Source organism: Bombus pyrosoma, linkage group LG16 (genome assembly GCF_014825855.1).
Source record: "Bombus pyrosoma isolate SC7728 linkage group LG16, ASM1482585v1, whole genome shotgun sequence".
Taxonomy (NCBI): Eukaryota; Metazoa; Arthropoda; class Insecta; order Hymenoptera; family Apidae; genus Bombus; species Bombus pyrosoma.
In genome coordinates, this window is record NC_057785.1 from 3,120,085 (window position 1) to 3,138,057 (window position 17,973).

The window sequence follows — 17,973 nt, forward strand, 5'->3', positions numbered from 1 at the left end:
CTTCAGGTCTTAAAGATCAATTCACGATCAGAGGATTCTGTCGGCTTTTGTTCATTTCTGCAACGCAGCGTAAAATCTTGCGGACGATGGCTCATCGCACGAACACCGAATGTCCACTTTTCGTAAAATTTCAGTTTTCATACGCAACACACTCGTCTGGTATCTCGGCTGTTTCTTTCTACTATATAGAAATCACACTTATATCTACCCCGTCAATTTCTCAAAAATAATATTTCTGTTTACTGCGTTTAGTTGCATACAGATATTTTCCGTCGTTCCACTCTTGTCGTTTCGAGGTCTTAAAAAAAATCGATTCACAATTTCTGATCAATTTTCTAACAGCATTGAGAAAGATAAATGCAACGAGACTATTAATTTATTTATTTAGAAAGCAGCATTGCATTTTTAAACCATAAATAAATAAATTTAGTAAAACGCGCAGCGAGCTATCGACGTTTACATATTTCTGGGAACGTATTTTATTAAGAAAATGAATAGAACTGCAATTTTCCAAAGACGATGGAACAGTTAGCGCGATTAATAAAAATACAAAGACCGGTGGATTTTTCAAAGATGTTCTCCAAGCGTGTTTCCCGAGTTTGTCGGCGTTTTAATCCGGGCAGTGTACACGGGAGCGGAGAAATCGCGGCAGCTGGCCTGGTTGTCGATATCAGATTAAAGGATCGAAGCGAGAAACCGACGCGAGAGAAGATTACATTCGCGTTGCGAGTGATACGAGGCCTGGTGGTGGGAAAAACAGGTGTAGCCGGTTTCAAAGAGGATGAAAACGGGGGAAAAAGGTAATTAACGAAGTGCCTTTCCCGCGGATTTCTTTATGGCGCTTCCAATTATCCGATGCGTCGCTCATAAGCTCAAACACCCGCTGTTCGTCAGACTTTCTACCTCGTAAAATCGCTGGATTTCGTTCTACATCTTCTCTTCTTTATCGGTCGCCGCAAAGAGCCACGATATTTTTGCATTTTCTTAAAGTACGTAGCCTGAAAAGTATAGGTGGAAAAAATGTTGTATGTTCGAACTCGGATAGCCAAGGAAATTTTCGAATCGGAAAACTCGACCCAATTTTTCGGTGTCGATGGCACGAGACGTCGTTAGAACGGAGCGCGAAGAAATTTTTCTATGGCGCATAAAAAGTCGGCGTATGCGGTGGCTGTAGAAAGTATTAAGAGTGGAATAATTAATGAAGCCTACCTTCCCACGGAAACTCCCTTCGAGCCGCCTAATTACCTTCCTGCATCATTCATAAGCGCTCACCGCCGCGAAAACTGTTATTCCCGTGTAATTACGTCGCGTTGGTTAATCACATTACTCTGGACAGAAGTTGAACGTTAAGGAACAAAGTGGAGCATCGATCAGAAACACGGCGACGAAACGCTGCGAGAATTTTCCAAATATCTCGCCTGTACACCGAGATATTAGCGCGTTAAGAGCCGTGCGGCGAAATAACGCGTGCAACTCACGTTTTCGTCCGAGTTATTGACGAACGCGAATGAAGCGACTTATATATCGTTTGGCTGGCGGACTACGATTTGTTAGGAATTTATCGGAACGACAAATGGCTCGTAAAAGTCCGCTGCACGAATCAAAGAGCCGATATGAATTTTCATGGTTTAAGAACGATTGGTTATCAAAGCAGTAAAAATACTTCGTAAAATTCTATGCAAATGGTGGAATAAATAACGACTACAAAAATGTCAAGCAGACCCTTCGTTGGAAAGCCAGTCGTGTGTATCGATCGAGGAGAATTAAACACGTTAAATGACTAAAAACATGTCAAGTGAATTGTTTTATAATATAATAACGTTAAAGAGATCAGTCGTGTATATTGGTCGGAAAGAATCGCAGGTGAAACGTTGCGTTAAGGTAAAACGTTGGCCTTTAATGGGTTAAGGTACAACGTAATTGCCTAGTACCACGAGAGGAAATAGCTTTCTCAAAGATATGGAATTATAGAACATGCCTTTGAAAGACTCGGTCAGGCAAGTAATTAATAAGTGGCCGGATTAATTAGCGGAATGCACTTTTTCCAAGGATTCTTTCCCGATCTGTTTAATCATCCGATGGGCCCGTTAGAAACCCGATGATTAGTCGGAAAACTGGCTACGGGATATGCACGAGCGAATTCTGCGACGTCACACGAGGGCTAATTAGTGGAAATGATATTAATTAAAACCACAGTGAAAACCGATATAAAGCACGGGATTCCAGTGAACTTTTTTTCTCCGTTTTCCTAACCCCAAATTGGATCTACAAGGGCCTCCTCCCTCTTTTCTCTTTCTGAACGTCTTCTCGCTCCATTGAATCCCACTTCCCCCTTTTTTTCCCACCTTCGATTTTCCTCCGTGAGAAAACTTGGAAATTAATTTTTTAGAAGGTGGGAAAGACCATTTTCAAACAGAGAATATTTGGAAAAAATGAAACAATGGAAATGGGATTCGAACCTGGGTGGTTCCAGTGGGAATCCAACACCCGACGCGCTCCACCGTCATTCATTTATTTTCCGCATTATTACGTACATAAAGATTCATAATTCGGGCGAAATTAATACCAAATATCCGAGTAACTCCGAGTGAATTAAAAAGTCAATTTACCCGCATGACGAATGGCTGTGACCGCAGCAACGCTAACGTTATTTTATTAAACTGTATTCAGCCGTTCCATTGAAATATAAATACGCGTTTTAAGAACCAACTGAATTAAACAAGGGAAATTGGTGGCCTGAGGCCTGAAAGATTCATCGAAGCTCCTGGCCCGGAAAGGTCGCCCAGTGCAAGTCGGATAAAAGAAACTGCATAATGGAGGATCCGGAGCGACCGAGGGTTAACACAGGCCTACCCTGCCAGGTGACCTTAACCCTTTGACGAACCATACCTCAAGTAGCTAGCTTCGTGGCACGGTGCCTTTCGGCTGTCTGTGCCTTAAAGCGGAACAACCGGATGGAAAGTGTTCGATACGCGATAAGGCACGTGTTTCTGCCCCCTTAACGTGTTAATTTCCCTGCAAAGAAATAGGAGAAAGAAAATCAGTCGAGCCTTAAGCCTTTAGATCAAAGTTAAATAGCAGGAAAATTACAAGCAACGAGCTAAGATTAGCGGTCTTTAGCACGGAATATAATAGAAACGTCGCGCAACGTCGATTATCGTTGGCAAAAAATTACAAACGGATGATTGATCTCGTCTTGTAAAATTTCAAAAAACGGGATGATTTCTTCGTCGTTTTCTTGCGTAATTGCCAGCATATCCGACTGGCAATTTGTCCAGCGTAATTACATCGTTGACTGACAAAAAACGACGCCTGTATCATTTCCACGGTTCTAACAACGTTAGTCTACAGCGGCTGTGCAAACGTACTTGTCGACGTCCCTTCATGAACGTGTTATGTGTGTTATACGAATCACTTTGAAATGTCGAAGCTACCGTAATGACGCCACTATCATGATTATATCGGTAAAATTTTCAACAATTTTGGAGACGTATACAAACGTTATGGGATACTTAAAACGCAAGTGTATATCTTGCAGAGATCACGAAAATATTTAAACAGACGATCTTCATAATATTAATTCAAGTCTCTGTATTCAGTGCGAGCGTCCTTCGCGCTTGTTACACGCTCAAGACGACTATTCGTACCGTGTATTAATTTTCTAGCAAATATCTTGCAACTTTCATATACAGGGTGAGTCACGAATCCTGATCAATAGAGATTACTCTGTTATCAGTAGTTCGATCAAAAATGCCTTTATCACGTATAGCACGGTTTCAACAGATCTTTAACACGATTATGGCAAATTTTTTGTCAACTCTTGCTTTTTCCTGATTTTTTAACATCACCTTGAAATTTCTCCAAATAAACCTACAAGTTTTTTACACCTCTCTGTTAGAGGATTTCAGATTAGACGAATTTAATAAATATCATAACACAACATGTGTTAATTTTCTAGCAAATATCTTGCAGCTTTCATATACAGGGTGAGTCACGAATCCTGATCGGTAGAGATTACTCTGTTATCAGCAGTTCGATCAAAAATGCCTTTATCACGTATAGCACGGTTTCAACAGATCTTTAACACGATTATGGCAAATTTTTTGTCAACTCTTGCTTTTTCCTGATTTTTTAACATCACCTTGAAATTTCTCCAAATAAACCTACAAGTTTTTTACACCTCTTTAGTAGAGGATTTCAGATTAGACGAATTTGATAAATATCATAACACAACATGTGTTAATTTTTGTTCACATGGGTCGGAAAAGGTTAAAGAAATATCCTAATAGCTGAAAGAACTTTGTGTTAAAAAGGAGTATTCCGATGTTGTTAATAGATCGAAAGTGTTGATTCGACCTCTCGCGTTACACACGTATCTTCAACTGAGATTAAAATTTTCCCAATGTGATCTCGGCAATCGTATCTCGTCGCGGTACCAACAACGTCGAACGAAATGTTTTATATCGGGCGCAATATAAGCGCATAAAAATGTTTTCTGGTAAGTGTAGGAATAGTTTTGCAAGCCAACGTATAACAACGTCGAGGCTCTGACATCGACAACGACTTTCGACATCCAACGATCGCGGAATTCCTCCCGATTCGTCCCGGGAACGGCCTGATACCGACATCAGGCGACAGCAAGCTTTTAATTTGACGAGCGTTCGCGTGACGTACCGCCCCCGTTGTTACCACGTTAATGAGACGCGGATCTTAATAAAAATTTGCCCTGTCGTGGCACCACGTCATAGCGTGCCAATCGTTGGCTTAATGACTGTGAACTTTACATTTCTACGGGTCTAAATTGTCCCCTAATAGTCTCGCGATTGATTCCCTGATTTCGTTGGTTGGAAAAGAGGTGGATAAAAAAGTATAGCACTGGGAAAAAAAAAAGAAAAACAAGCTGATTTAAGATCGTTTATATGGTTTTTAAGTAGGCGTCAGACTTACGCTAACCCGCGTTATGCTCTGCTTCGGATCGAGGAATTTTGTTTCCACGTACATTTGACTTTTCCACCTCGTTACGGGGTAATAAATTATCTCGGAAAATTGAATGTGAAATATACGTTTTCTCTTAGGTTTGGGCCGAGACGAGTTCGCGTCAACTTCGGGTTACATTTACCTAAAGTTGCTGGTAAATTATGCCGAGAAAACGAATACCAAACGATTCTTGCGTGGTAGGTTTCAGACAGATTTGAATCGCGTTCGGGTTAAGTTTAAGCCAAGTTTAGATTAGGTTTGCGTTAAGTTCGAATTAGGTTTGGCTAAGATCGGCGTTCAAGTATCACAGTCAGTTTGATCGGTTTTATTTTTTATTTGTTTAGCCCCGTTGATCAACGGTAAATTACGGCGAGAGAAATTAAACGCTAGGAACTTGCAGGAAATTAAATTTTCGTTAGATCGTGGTAAATGCGTCGGTTTGACAAATTTTACGTCGCGCTACGTCTGGCTTTTTGACTCATTACGCGGCACTAAATTAACCCGGGAAAACGAACGTGCAACGTGGCCCCTCCGGGAATCGGCCGAGACATACGGTTCAATTAATTCGCGCCGCGGCGATTAAATAATCTGCGATTAAGGAGGCGCCTTAAATTAAGGCAAGTTTCGCGGGACGGTGATAAATTTTTTAGCGCGATAAATCCCACCATTGCCGTGTCTCTCGGCGGGATAGTTCCCATTATTCGAAATCCGTTTAACCACATTCGGACTAATACAGCCCGGTTGTAATATCGCGCTTCGAGTCGCCAGATCCTCTGGATTTATAGCTCGACTTGTAAATTACTGTTTTCCCTCGCGATAAATAAAATTCAATAAATAAAAAAAAAAGGGAAAGGAAAGGCAGAGAGAAAAAGAGAGGAAGGGAGAGGATAAAACGAACAAGTTCGAAGAGGTACGATTTTCCAATAAAAGAAAAAGATCGACCTACTAGAAATATTGATAAAGGCAACGAAAAATTAGTTGGAAAAAGAAATAAATGAAACGTCGTCATTGTTTAACTGGTATCGATGAAACGCGAAGTTTTTCAATGAACCGCGAGATATCTATCAATCATTGGGAAGCGATAAAAATTTGATCGCCACGGCTCTGCCACGGTGAATAACGTTTAAACAAACGTGCACCACCGGAGCTTTGACGTTTCGATATCGGATCGAGATTCGCTTGTTTGAATTTTAATTCGCGACCCGATAGAAACGTCACTCGAAAACCTCACCCAATCACGATTTTTGCAAGCGTTTCCTTCGCAGCATGTATTTTCCAGATGTGTTTCGAGACATTTGGCCGATTTATCGTCTGAATTTTTTATTCCAATCGCCACTCCGTGCTACGATCAAAGAGATAGAAAGGAAAGGAATTTCACCGGTGGACATTGAGAATACGATTTGCGAAACGTCAAACGAGAAAATCGGAATTTTCATCGTGAATATTCATGAAATCATCGCAGGCGATTTAATCGTCGAATGGTCGAGGCATCCTGCGCGGTACGTTCGCTGCTGTGTCACTGAAGACTCAACGATAAAGGCGACAGCACAAGTCTGGTACAACGCGGACGTCGCAGTAGTACGAGTCAACCTTCTCTCAGACGTCAACGAAATTCCTCCTTCTCGCGCGATTTAACTGCGTTTAACGAAGACCGCGGGCGGAAATACCTTTCGTCCTTTTAACCAGTTGATAAATTCGCGAGTATTATCGCTTGAAATAAAAATAAGGTTTCGTTAGTTTCTTTTGAAGTCGGCAACGTCTCAGCGAAACGTTACGTTTCTGGCTGCAACAAAATTATGTAACCTTTGGTATTTTGGTATTTTCCAAAAGTTCACCTACATTTAGAAGATTTACATCTTTAAACACGACTGATCGTCCCCATTTTTCACTGTGCCATACTACGATACTTCCTTGTAGACACCATGTAACATCGATATTAGAAAACCCATAAGAACGAACCTCCATATGTACAAAGGAAAAACTGCTGTCCTATACTTTTTATAATTTTATCATTTTGCTATAACGTAATATAACTCCCAAGTAACGTAACGTACACGGTCCACGACACTGTCTTTTATCTTTACAATGGCTTGTAAGTTTCTGGACGTGTATACGGTGTCCCATAAATTACAATTCGGTTAATAAAATGGGACTCGACTAATTTTCAAGATACGTAACTTTCTGGACATGTATACGGTGTCCCATACACTACAATTCGATTAATAAAATGGAACAAGTCTAATTTTCAAAGTACGTTACATGTACAATCCACGACACTGTCTCTTATCTTTACAATCAATCGCTTGTAAGTTTCTGGTCGTGTATACTGTGTCCCATAAACTACAATTCGGTTAATAATCTGGACTCGACTAATTTTCAAAGTACACGACACTATCTTTTATCTTTACAATCGCTTGTACATTTCTGGACGTGTATACAGTGTCCCATAAACTACAATTCGATGAATAAAATGGGACTCGTCTAATTTCCAAAATACGTAACTTTCTGGAAGTGTATACGGTGTCCCTTAAATTACAATTCGATTAATAAAATGAACGACTAATTTTTAGAATACGTAACATGTACAATCCATGACACTGTCTCTTATCTTTATAATGAATCGCTTGTAAGTTTCTGGTCGTGTATACGGTGTCCCATAAACTACAATTCGGTTAATAAAATGGACAACTAAATTTCAGAATACGTAACATGTACAATCCATGACACTGTCTCTTATCTTTACAATCAATCGCTTGTAAATTTCTGGACGTGTATACGGTGTCCCATAAACTACTATTCGATTAATAAAATGGGGCTCGACTAATTTTCAAAGTACACGACACTGTCTTTTATCTTCACAATCGCTCGTAGATTTCTGCACATCTATACAGAGATGCATGGGCGACAATTTTGTTGATAAAATCGTGCCACCGCTCGGATGTTTTGGGACGTGAATAGATATATCGTTGGATGGCTAGCTAATGAGGATAGAAACAGTGACACGGGACATAATGATCGGCCAGTCGCCTCTAATTACTTCGTATGGCACTTTCCTCATAATTTCGTTTCGGTTAATGCCAGGCAAAGGGCGATGCATTATTCGGTTAATAGCAGCGGTACACGAATTTACGCTCGTATTATAATCCTACAGCTCGTTGATGTAATTATCGACTGCGGAACGGAGCGTCGTTTGATCTCGTTAACGCAACACGTCGTTTCATTTCGAAGGAACTTCCATCAAGAACCCCATCGTTATTCCCCGCCCTCGGATACCTAGAAACGAGTCGATCCAATTCGTCGAAACGTTCGCATCTATCGTTTTATTTTTCGTTTCGCTTTTGTTTCCTTTTTTTTTTTTAAAGGGGCCACGCAACCAAAACAAAAAAAAATAGAGAAATGAAAGAATAAAAAAAAAACAGGGAGATTTTTTAAACAGCGAACTCTACGGTCGCTCCGCATACGGAATAAAATGTAAATAGAGGTGGCAACGACAGGAACTGCCAGTTTTTTCCGGAACGAGAAGAGAACCGAAAAAACGACTACCCTGTCTCCCCTCACTTCATTTTTTCCCTGTTTTTTATTTATGTAGATTGCGAAACGCTGGAAACTACGGCGCTCGCGGACGCGCCGGGTCAAGGGTGAGTCACTTTCGCTTCTCACCCTTGCCGAATTTCCAACGCGACGATTTCGAATAAATCCCTCGCTCCCTGTCGCGCAGAATTATCCGTCTACCTTGCCGCTCGTTCCGGCAATTCCAACAAATCATTCGCTGATGCAAAGAAAAAGGGAAAAAGCCAACGTCCATTCACCCCGTTCGAATGTATCGGAGGGAGGATACGCTGGGAAAGAATTCCCTCGTAAGAGATCGGACGAGAGAAAAAGAGAGGAAGAGAGAAATGTTTCAACGGATACACGGTATTCCGTGTCCCATTAAAATTCAGACGATGTCGCGGAAAAGTTAGTTAAGAAGCAGGAAACGAGGACGGAAGAACAGGGTGCGCGAAGAATTTGAATCCGGCTCGCTAGATTTTGCAAAGTTGGCGCAAGTTGCGCGCCGCCAAACAGAATTGCACCCGCCATGGAAACACGCCATGTTCCATCGTAACTTGGTCGCACCGTGAAACACCCCGCTGTCCCCTTAATTTCCCGGATGGCGGAAGATTAATTAAACAAATCCCATTTTCAATTTTCTGTTCACCCGAAGTTCAACCCTCGGCTCTGTCCTGTTGTTTGTATTCGCTGGCGCGACAGTTCCCTCGGCCAACGGACTCCAAACTCGTTTCTTCGACCAAGGTTAAAGTGATACACCCTGTAGATCGTGCAAAGTCGATGGGATCTTGTCCTTCTGTGGTTCATCCAATGTACTTTTCTCAGGCATGGAATATTCTGACGGAGGAATATTTCTTTTTTATATTCGTACAATTTTCAAAACAGCACTGAAACAGGTTGCACGCCAAGTTCTTCAATGTCCAGTCGTTGATCTCTGGGTTACTGACAGGTGAACAGATTGGCAAATTTGTTTATTTATTTCTATATCCATCGACACGACAAGTCAGCTAATGTAAAAAGAAAAATACGAAATAAAAGACGATAATCTGTGGGGACAGACAAGCGCAGTTATATATCTTCTGCGATATTTTAATTTGAATAAAATTAATTAATTCATTTTTCTTGCGTATTTTCCAGGTAAAATAAAGAAGTGGAATTTTTGCTGTATCGTGCGTTCCATGGAATTTTATATCTTCAAATCTCCCACGGACCCATAAAAATCCACGGTCTAATCTAACACTTACCACATTCGCCTGTTAAAATATTATTTCGATCGTGGAAATTGAATTTTGAAAACATACCACACTTTGGTTACGGTACAGGCACGATGAACGCTCACGCTAATTTCCCTGCACGGCCGGGTCTTGATTAGTAGCCCAGTTCAACTTGACGTAAGCTAGAATTAGGCTAAGGGTTACGCTGACTGAGATTCGAGCCGCGACGTTGGGATCAAGTTAGGTTGTCAGGTCTGAGCTACAAGATTAAGACTTGCTTACAACGCCTATAATCAAGTCGATCTGCGTTAGATCGAAATCAGAATATCGAGGCTCGATTGGAATTTACGCTACGGTAGAAGCCGAGTCTTTACAACTCCTACACGTTAAGTTACCTTAAGGCAGAACCTTACGTGTTAAATTGAAACTAGCGAATTAAGATTCGGGGTGGCATGTTAGGATAGAGTTAGCGTGTTAGGTCAAAGTATGACGTTAAATTGGATGGGAAACCTGGGCCCTATTTACCTGGTCCGAGCTGAGTCCTTGAGTCTAAGCTACAGCTACGATCTGATGTCACGTCTAACAGTTAGCGTGTTTGGCCTGAGTCAGATGATTTTAGATTTAAGACGCCACGTTCTGTTAGGCGGAGGCATTAGCTGTTCAAAGTGTCAGGTGAATTGTTATTTGAATTAGGATATCTACATATTCCTGGCGGAGATAAATGTGCGCGCCCGAAGGGCACAGTCCTGAAATTGCCACGTTCAATCCGTTCACCAAGATACCGTTAAGCGGTTCGGCATTACAGCGACACTCAATTGTCAGTTGCAACGTGAATTTGCACAGGTGTCAAGCGCAAGATATCATATCGAGCGAGACTCTGAATGGGTGAAATTGCTGATGCAGGTACGCGTATATCGTGATGCGTTACACCGATTCTCGACTACGTGAAATGAATTCGGCTCTATTTCGCCGATAATCTATCGCCAAGACTATCACCTCCATCAGCTTATCCAGGTCTTTTCTATCGCATGTACGGACTGTCTCATTGCCCTGGTGCTATATCAGAAAATCATTTATCGACCACGCTGAATAACATTGCACCGTGCTAGTCGGTTCCATAGCTCCGTACAAGTGTTTATCAACGATCATTATCTTCCATGTTAAGGATATTTATTGTTATTATTATCTGTTGAGATTATTAGATGTATGCACAGAGGAACGCGTGGATAAATTGTAAAGTAGAAAATATATTTTGATACAGAAGTGTAAGTACAAGTAGGAATATAATTTGAGCTGGTCCCGATCCGCACGCTAGCAGTGTTACCCTATAAAGCCCCGAAGCCATCGTCGCTTGTCTACTGTCTATGGTCTGCCTTCGTCCCAGTCTACTGTCTATACGCTGTCGATGGTTTCGGTGCTTGAGAAGACTAAAAGGACCAGATGTAGAGTTTTCTTAGAAATGGTGATCACTTCAACATTATCGTTAACGAACAACGATCACAACAACAGGCTCGTGAAACTAAGAGGCGCTGAACGTCGAAGCAGCGGTTGTGTGCAAAGTGTGCAAGAGACTACTTTGGGGAAAAACAGGTATTTTAGCGTGGCCAATGAGATCGCTTAATTTCATTTTATTGAAAATTATAGGGCAGGTTTGGTAAAGGTAGAACTTTGCTTACGAGGAACGTCTCGGCCCGAGCGTGACACAGGATTTTAATGAAACTTCGCGGATATAATACAGCGAGAAATATCCGTCTCTTATCTTTTTCATCGGAGATCATCTATATTTTGGTGGAGGTGAAAACGAGTCTTAGAGTTGAGGTCGAGCGGGTATAATATTTTCTGAAATATCTTGGAAACTGTTAGAGATAGCGCAATGTAGATGGACGAATCTCGTTGTTTTTGAACGAGGAATATGACCAGGTATGTGTACACAGGTTTTTAAAAAGTCCGTTTGTCTAAATATTATATTAAAAATCGCCACTTGTTCGCTAATATTTTTCGTAAATGTTTATCGATCTTCGTGGTAAATTTGTTTGAATTTCAATTCTGCTTTCGAATTTTACTTTTGAAAGGAGAAAACAGGTTACACTGATTTCGGGGAAGAGAACGATTCCCACGATATTTTATGTGATCCAGCTAATTATAGCTGCAAGCTACGCGTTTCCAATTACCGCAAGCTCGACTTCTCCACACTTTTTCTCACTGTGTGCGGCAAGAACTCAGCGCCTACGTAGCAATCGACGTGGAGTACGATCGCCAGTTTCTTGAACGTTGCAAAGACCGAAATCCGAAGAATCGAACTAACGAATCGTTTTAAAGAAGCGCCGAAGAGCGAGCTAGATAAGTCTGATTCATCATTTTACGGCTAAGACTTCAAGGACAGGATACAATTTATCAGACTTTGCCCTTTTCATCCCCGTGGAAACGGAGTGCTCGATCAACTCGATTAAATCATTTAACGTCGAAGAAGCTTTTTTCTCGCAATCTTAGGCGACCGTATGATTCTTTTTCTTTTTTCTCTTTTTCTTCTTCCAATTGAAACTCGCTATGCTAACAGGTTTCCCGTCCCTCACGGCTGGAGGATCAAATATTCCGAGAGCAGCTTGAAATCGTCGCGAATAACGGTGTGATTTATGATCCGGCGAGCAATCATCGAGCGCTGCCGCGCTCAACTTCTCTCGCGGACGAGAAAAAGACGAGAAAAGAAGCGTTCGATTTAAAGCAGGGACACGACGAAGACAAAACGAGCAGAAGAGTTACTTAATTACCTCGACTCGCTGCAGCGAAAAACTGCCATTAACGAACTGTTCCTCGAGCCAGCAATCGACGAGTCTCTCGGCTCATGCTTTTCGCCTGTACAGATTCACGGATCTAACTTGAACCGATCCGCGATCAAATCGTCATCATGTAACGACAAGGCAATCGCGCAAGCACCGTCAACAGGTTCCGTTCGCTGGTCGGACGCGATTCAGAAAAATTGAAAGTCGCTGAAGTTCGTTTTCTGACGACACCGGCCACCAACAACCATAAAGTTTGCTGCATAGATTTCTGAATGCGGCTAAAAGACTCGGTCAGTCTCGGCCACGCGAGGAAACCTATCGAACCGAGGTCCCAGAGGCATTTAAATCGCGGAAGGTTAATTAGGTAGAGTGGGTCGCGTTTAAAGATTGCGAAATAATTTCTCGAGGCTGCGTCGCGCGACGCAGCTTTTCATTAAACAGAAAGGCGGATCACGAGCCAATAACGAATAGCTATCCGCATTATCCAACGACAATACACCGGAACCATTGTTCCCAGCCGACGCGGCTGGTCGGTCCGGCTCAACGGTATTTTACGTAACGAACGTTTCAAACCTGTCCGACTGACGTTTCCACGCGAAAAAAAATCTCTGCGAACAGCGTTACTCTATCGATTCGAGCTTGTTCCAGTGTATCGTCCTCTGATCACCTCTGCAGCGACGCACGAAACAACCGGTTTCGCTGTTACGCGATACCGGGACGTTAGCTGACAAAGATCGACTTACCCTCGTTCTTGTTGTTCCCGATGAGAATCTCCGTGTCCTTGAAATCGGCTTCCCTGAGAAGATCCAGAGGATCTTTAGGTAGGAAGATCCCGTCGATGGTGGGCGCCGATGGGAAGCCTAGAATGCCCCAGTAGCTGTTCCACTGCTGGACAGAGATGGTCTTGGCGTCCACGGACCTCATGCAGGCCATCACCCTGGCAGGATTCTCCTGAAGCATGGTGGAGTTGCAGCCACAGTCGTCGACCAGTATCCTGGCCACTTCGTTCGCTTTCTCCCCGGTCATGTAGCTCCATGGAGCGTTCAAAGTGCCACTCTGGAGGATTCCTCGGCGGACCAGACCGCGAGTCACCGGAGAAATCAGGTGCAGAGACACGGAGCTGCCTCCGGCGGACTCGCCAAAGATGGTGATGAGATCAGGATCGCCTCCGAAGGCCGCCGCGTTGTCCCTGAGCCATCTGAGCGCCAGAGCTTGATCCCATAGACCCATATTGCCAGGAGCCTCTTCGCTGTTGGTGAAATGTTTGTTCAAATAGAGAAACCCAAAAGCGCCAACTCTGTACTGCATGGAGGCGATGATGGCGTTGCTGGTGGCTGCCATGATGTCCGCGTCGTAGACGTCCAGGGTAGCGGTGCCGCTCATGAAACCACCCCCATAGATCCAGACCAGAAGCGGCAGGCCGTTCTTGTCCCCGTTGTTCGGCGGCTCCGAGCCCTTGTGTCTCAGTCGAAACTTCTGCGGCACCCAGATGTTCAAGTACAGACAATCCTCGGAGATGTTGGTGTTGGGGTTCCACATTTCCTCCCCTGGAAAACCAGGGAAGTACTCGTACCTCTCCTGGTAGCAGCTGTTGGGCAGCACAGTGGCGTTCAGGATTCCGTGCCAGGGTTCTATGGGCAGCGGCTTTCTGAATCGAAGCGGCCCTATCGGAGGCTTGGCGAAGGGGATTCCATAGAATATGTGAACCTCCTTGTCCAGTATCGTACGGGAGAATCCGCGAACCAGGCCGCTGGTGGTCTCCACCACCATGGGATCGTTGTGCACGTTGTTCCTCTGCGCGGACACGTTCGCCCTGACGGAACTTGAGCAGAGGAGAAGCAGCAGGAACACAAGGTTCGTCATCGTGGTTGGCTCCGCTGCAGAGAGTTTCGTGGAGCACACCTGCCGAGAGAGACTCAACAAGTTAGCGAGTGGGGGACCGGCCGTGGAGCCGGCTTTTGCGCGGAATCCTCTCCGTTCGCCTCCACTCTCTAACCACGCCGTCTCCCCGTGTCTCGCGCTACCTCTGTGCCTGTCTAATTCACCGTGACCTTTTCAAGCATACGCACTGATCAACTTGCACACGCACGCGCGTTCGATATCACCTTTTTCTTTTTTTCTTTCTCTTTTTTCACCTTTTTTCCAGTCCCGGTCCAAATGTCTCTTCTTCTGGTCGCGCTCCTCCTACAATTGGCAACGAAACACGCTCTACGCGGCTACTACCGTCGTCGATCACACTCTGCTGAAGCAGGAACCCTGTTGTGTGGCTGGCCGTGATGGCGCGAGTCGCCAAGGACACACGACTGCGTCGCGGAAAGACAAACAAAGGGATCGCGCGCAGATCGAGGCGGGCAGAGGGTAAATTTTCGCGCGGCGGCCGGCGAGCCGCGTTGCACGGGGTCGACTGATGGAGGCAGTAGAGGTGGCACAGAGTCGAGGTGCGCCGTTGGCTGGTAGTGGTGGCGGACGCGATCGTGGTGGTGGCACTGGTGGATGTGGTGGTGGTGGAGTGTTGGCGCACGCCTCGCTCCCGTACATAGCGATGGCCATTCGATTCTCTTCCCGGTAACTTCTCCGGCAATTTCATCCTTCAAACATCTCAGTCCCCTTCGACGCGCCTACGTCTTCTAACTAACTTCAACAACTTCTCGGTCGAATCTTTTCCTACGCTATCTCTAGAGTTGCACCAAGGTCTTAAAAAACCTCGATGATTTTACGATTTTTGCGGAGATCGAAGAGGATTGTGCACGATGGCCCGTGACGACTTGCTTCAGCGTTATACCCATCGCTAGGTGCATGCATAGGCAGGTCGATCCTTGAACGCTGTCCTTGTTCGTTTGTCTATCTACACGCCCTCGTAGTTTCAATCTCGTTCTTCCGTCCCATAATCAGCCAGCAATCCGAAGAAATCGCATCCCTTCGATCGGGTCGACTCGACATAGTCCGTTAACGAACGATATCCGAAAATAGGAATTTCGCGGTGGAAATAAAAGAAAGTAAAATCAGGCGGCTCTCGCTTCGGCGTTTTCTTCGGTGTTCTTGCTCCGCTATGGGTGAATTAAAATTCAACAGACGACGAATGTGACAGGGCAGACGCAGAACTGGGACTTGCAAACGTTTTCCAAAACGTTCCAAGCGTTCTTAAATTATTTCTCTTCTCGCGAACGTAATACACCGATAAAGAATCCTCGCAATAATTCACCGGAACCGCTAGAGACGAGAGCGGTAAATCTTCAGTTTCGCCGAGTACCTTTCAACGCGTGCTACATACTTTTGAAGCATTTCGAGAAAAAAAAGAAAACAGAAGAAATTAATTGCCGACAAAGTTTCTCTTCCGCGACTGCCCAAAAAGCGACGTAAAAAGCCGGAACAAGGTGTCCTATCTCCGACCCTAGTTTTCACCCTTCGTGTAGGCAACCGAAACGATTCTATTTCGTCGCAATATGGTCGCCTTAATTCCGTCCTTCATCCTCCGCCGCCCTCGAGGGAAACAGCTCGAAGAAACCACCCTCGTCAGACCCATCAAACAGAAAGATCCTGTTAAAATAATTCCAGCATTAGTATACAGATAACATCGGACAGGAACACACGGTTCTGGTTTCTAAGAGGGTCCCAATGAAATTCTAGAAATGGAAAAGACAAAGGATATAAAACTCCACGACTTTTAATCGTCGTCGTGAATATCTTCAGAATGCGTTCCTCCATGACATCCAAGCGCACCTTGCACGCGTTGGATTCTCGTTCGAAGATTCAGTGACGTACAGTGACTCGCACGAGTATCCCTACACTTGCCATATTAAAGTTTCACGTGCAGGTTGCGCGTGTCGCAGGAAACATTTTCATATTTCAATAACGCTCTAATGAAACGCGACTGTCGCGAGATTAAATCGGGAAAGTTTCAATGCAATCTGAAAATGTACGTAAACGTCGCAAGATGTTTACAATTACGCAAACTTACATTTAATGAAAAATTAGTATACCGTACGAATGGTCACCACTGGCATATAAAAAGCTACTGAATACCGAGACTTAAGAACACAGTGGATAGTCGCCTGTTTAAATACCTTTTTCTGATCGCAGCAAATTAATATACCTGCACTAAATATCTGGCGACTCGGGTACACGTTTTCAGAGTATCGTAAAAATATTTCATCGCACATAAAATGGAAATATATAATGGGATATAAAATGAAATTTCAAGACGTTTCGTACAAAGCGAGTAATATGTTGGTAAAAGATATCGACGAATGGTCTGGCGAGCCACGAGTAAGTCAGTTCAGTGAAACGTTTACATCGCGCGCCACAATCAGCCAAGACTTTTCAACTTCCTGTGGAGGAACAGCTTCCTGGTGCGAAAGCGTTACGTGACGACGGGAGACTGGATTCGCGCTTTACTCCGCAGCTAAGTCGAGGCGTGAGATGCAAAGACAGCCGGAATGCGTGATGTTATTAGTAGGAAGACCGATCCGAACGCAGGCTGCATACGTAACGACGCATCCACGATTGCAATCGCGATCTGCTGTCGATGGATGGGGTTCCGACTCCCCTATGAGCCAGACAATATCTCTGTTCCTTCTTGCGACTATCCTTGAAGTACCATACTCCATGAAAGTTCTACGAATCCCTGGAGATCTCGCCATCTATCCCTGTATAACAATTTTAGTTACGTTAATTGGAATATTAACAATTCGTTGCATTGAATTATAGCGTCGGTTCCAAGGGAATTTCTTAGAAAATAGTAACAGAAATCGTTTGCTCCTGACCTAGGTACATGTGGCCTCGATAGTCTCGAGATCCGTTCAGCCATGTAAAACAGCCTCAATTAATTCGATTAATAATTACAATTCCTACGATTATACAAACTCCAACGAGTCTAAGTTGCTAACTCATGTACGTGTAGCCTGCATACTCCAAGTCCCGTAATCCCCTGTAAGATAAAAGTTTAGTCACTTTAACCGGAATAAATAATTATCAGACTGAATATTTTCGCATTTGTGGAAAACGTGAAAGTGGAAAATTGCATGAAATTCGCACAACGCGAGACGATATATAAAGCGTGCAAGGCATAAGGCTTTTTACGGTGCTTGGCAATAAAGCAATTTTTTATCAAGATTTCTTTAATTACCTTCTGAAAGGCATAAGAATAAGGCGTAGAAACGCGCGCTCCACTAACTACAATTCTTACGATTGTGGTACTAAATCAAGAGAAGTCTTTCAGGGAATAATGAAAAGGATCATCTGTGCTCCCACCTCCGATGCTTACAAAAGCCTGGCTCGAATCGATCAGCCGACAAAAAGGGCTCGTACAATTGATCCCGATCCTGTTTCAGGTTGTTCCATTAGCCGGTGCAAAAACATGCAAGTATCCTTTGAGAAAGAAATCCGCCCAACGACAGCATGGCGGACAATCCTGTACAACCGGCAAAGGAAGAAAGAAGCTTCCTAATGAAGCG

The 17,973-nt window shown here is 43.7% G+C and overlaps 1 protein-coding gene across 1 annotated transcript in view; it reads right to left on the reverse strand.

The window, feature by feature from the left end:
* The window catches only part of LOC122576319 (acetylcholinesterase-like), a 155,697-nt gene extending 140,762 nt beyond the window's left edge, over window positions 1–14,935 (reverse strand). The window contains exon 1 of the mRNA XM_043746463.1: window positions 13,264–14,935. Coding sequence (XP_043602398.1) covers window positions 13,264–14,383 — 1,120 coding nt within the window. The 5' untranslated portion in view covers window positions 14,384–14,935. The remainder of the gene's footprint in view (window positions 1–13,263) is intronic.
* Window positions 14,936–17,973: the final 3,038 nt, after the last annotated feature.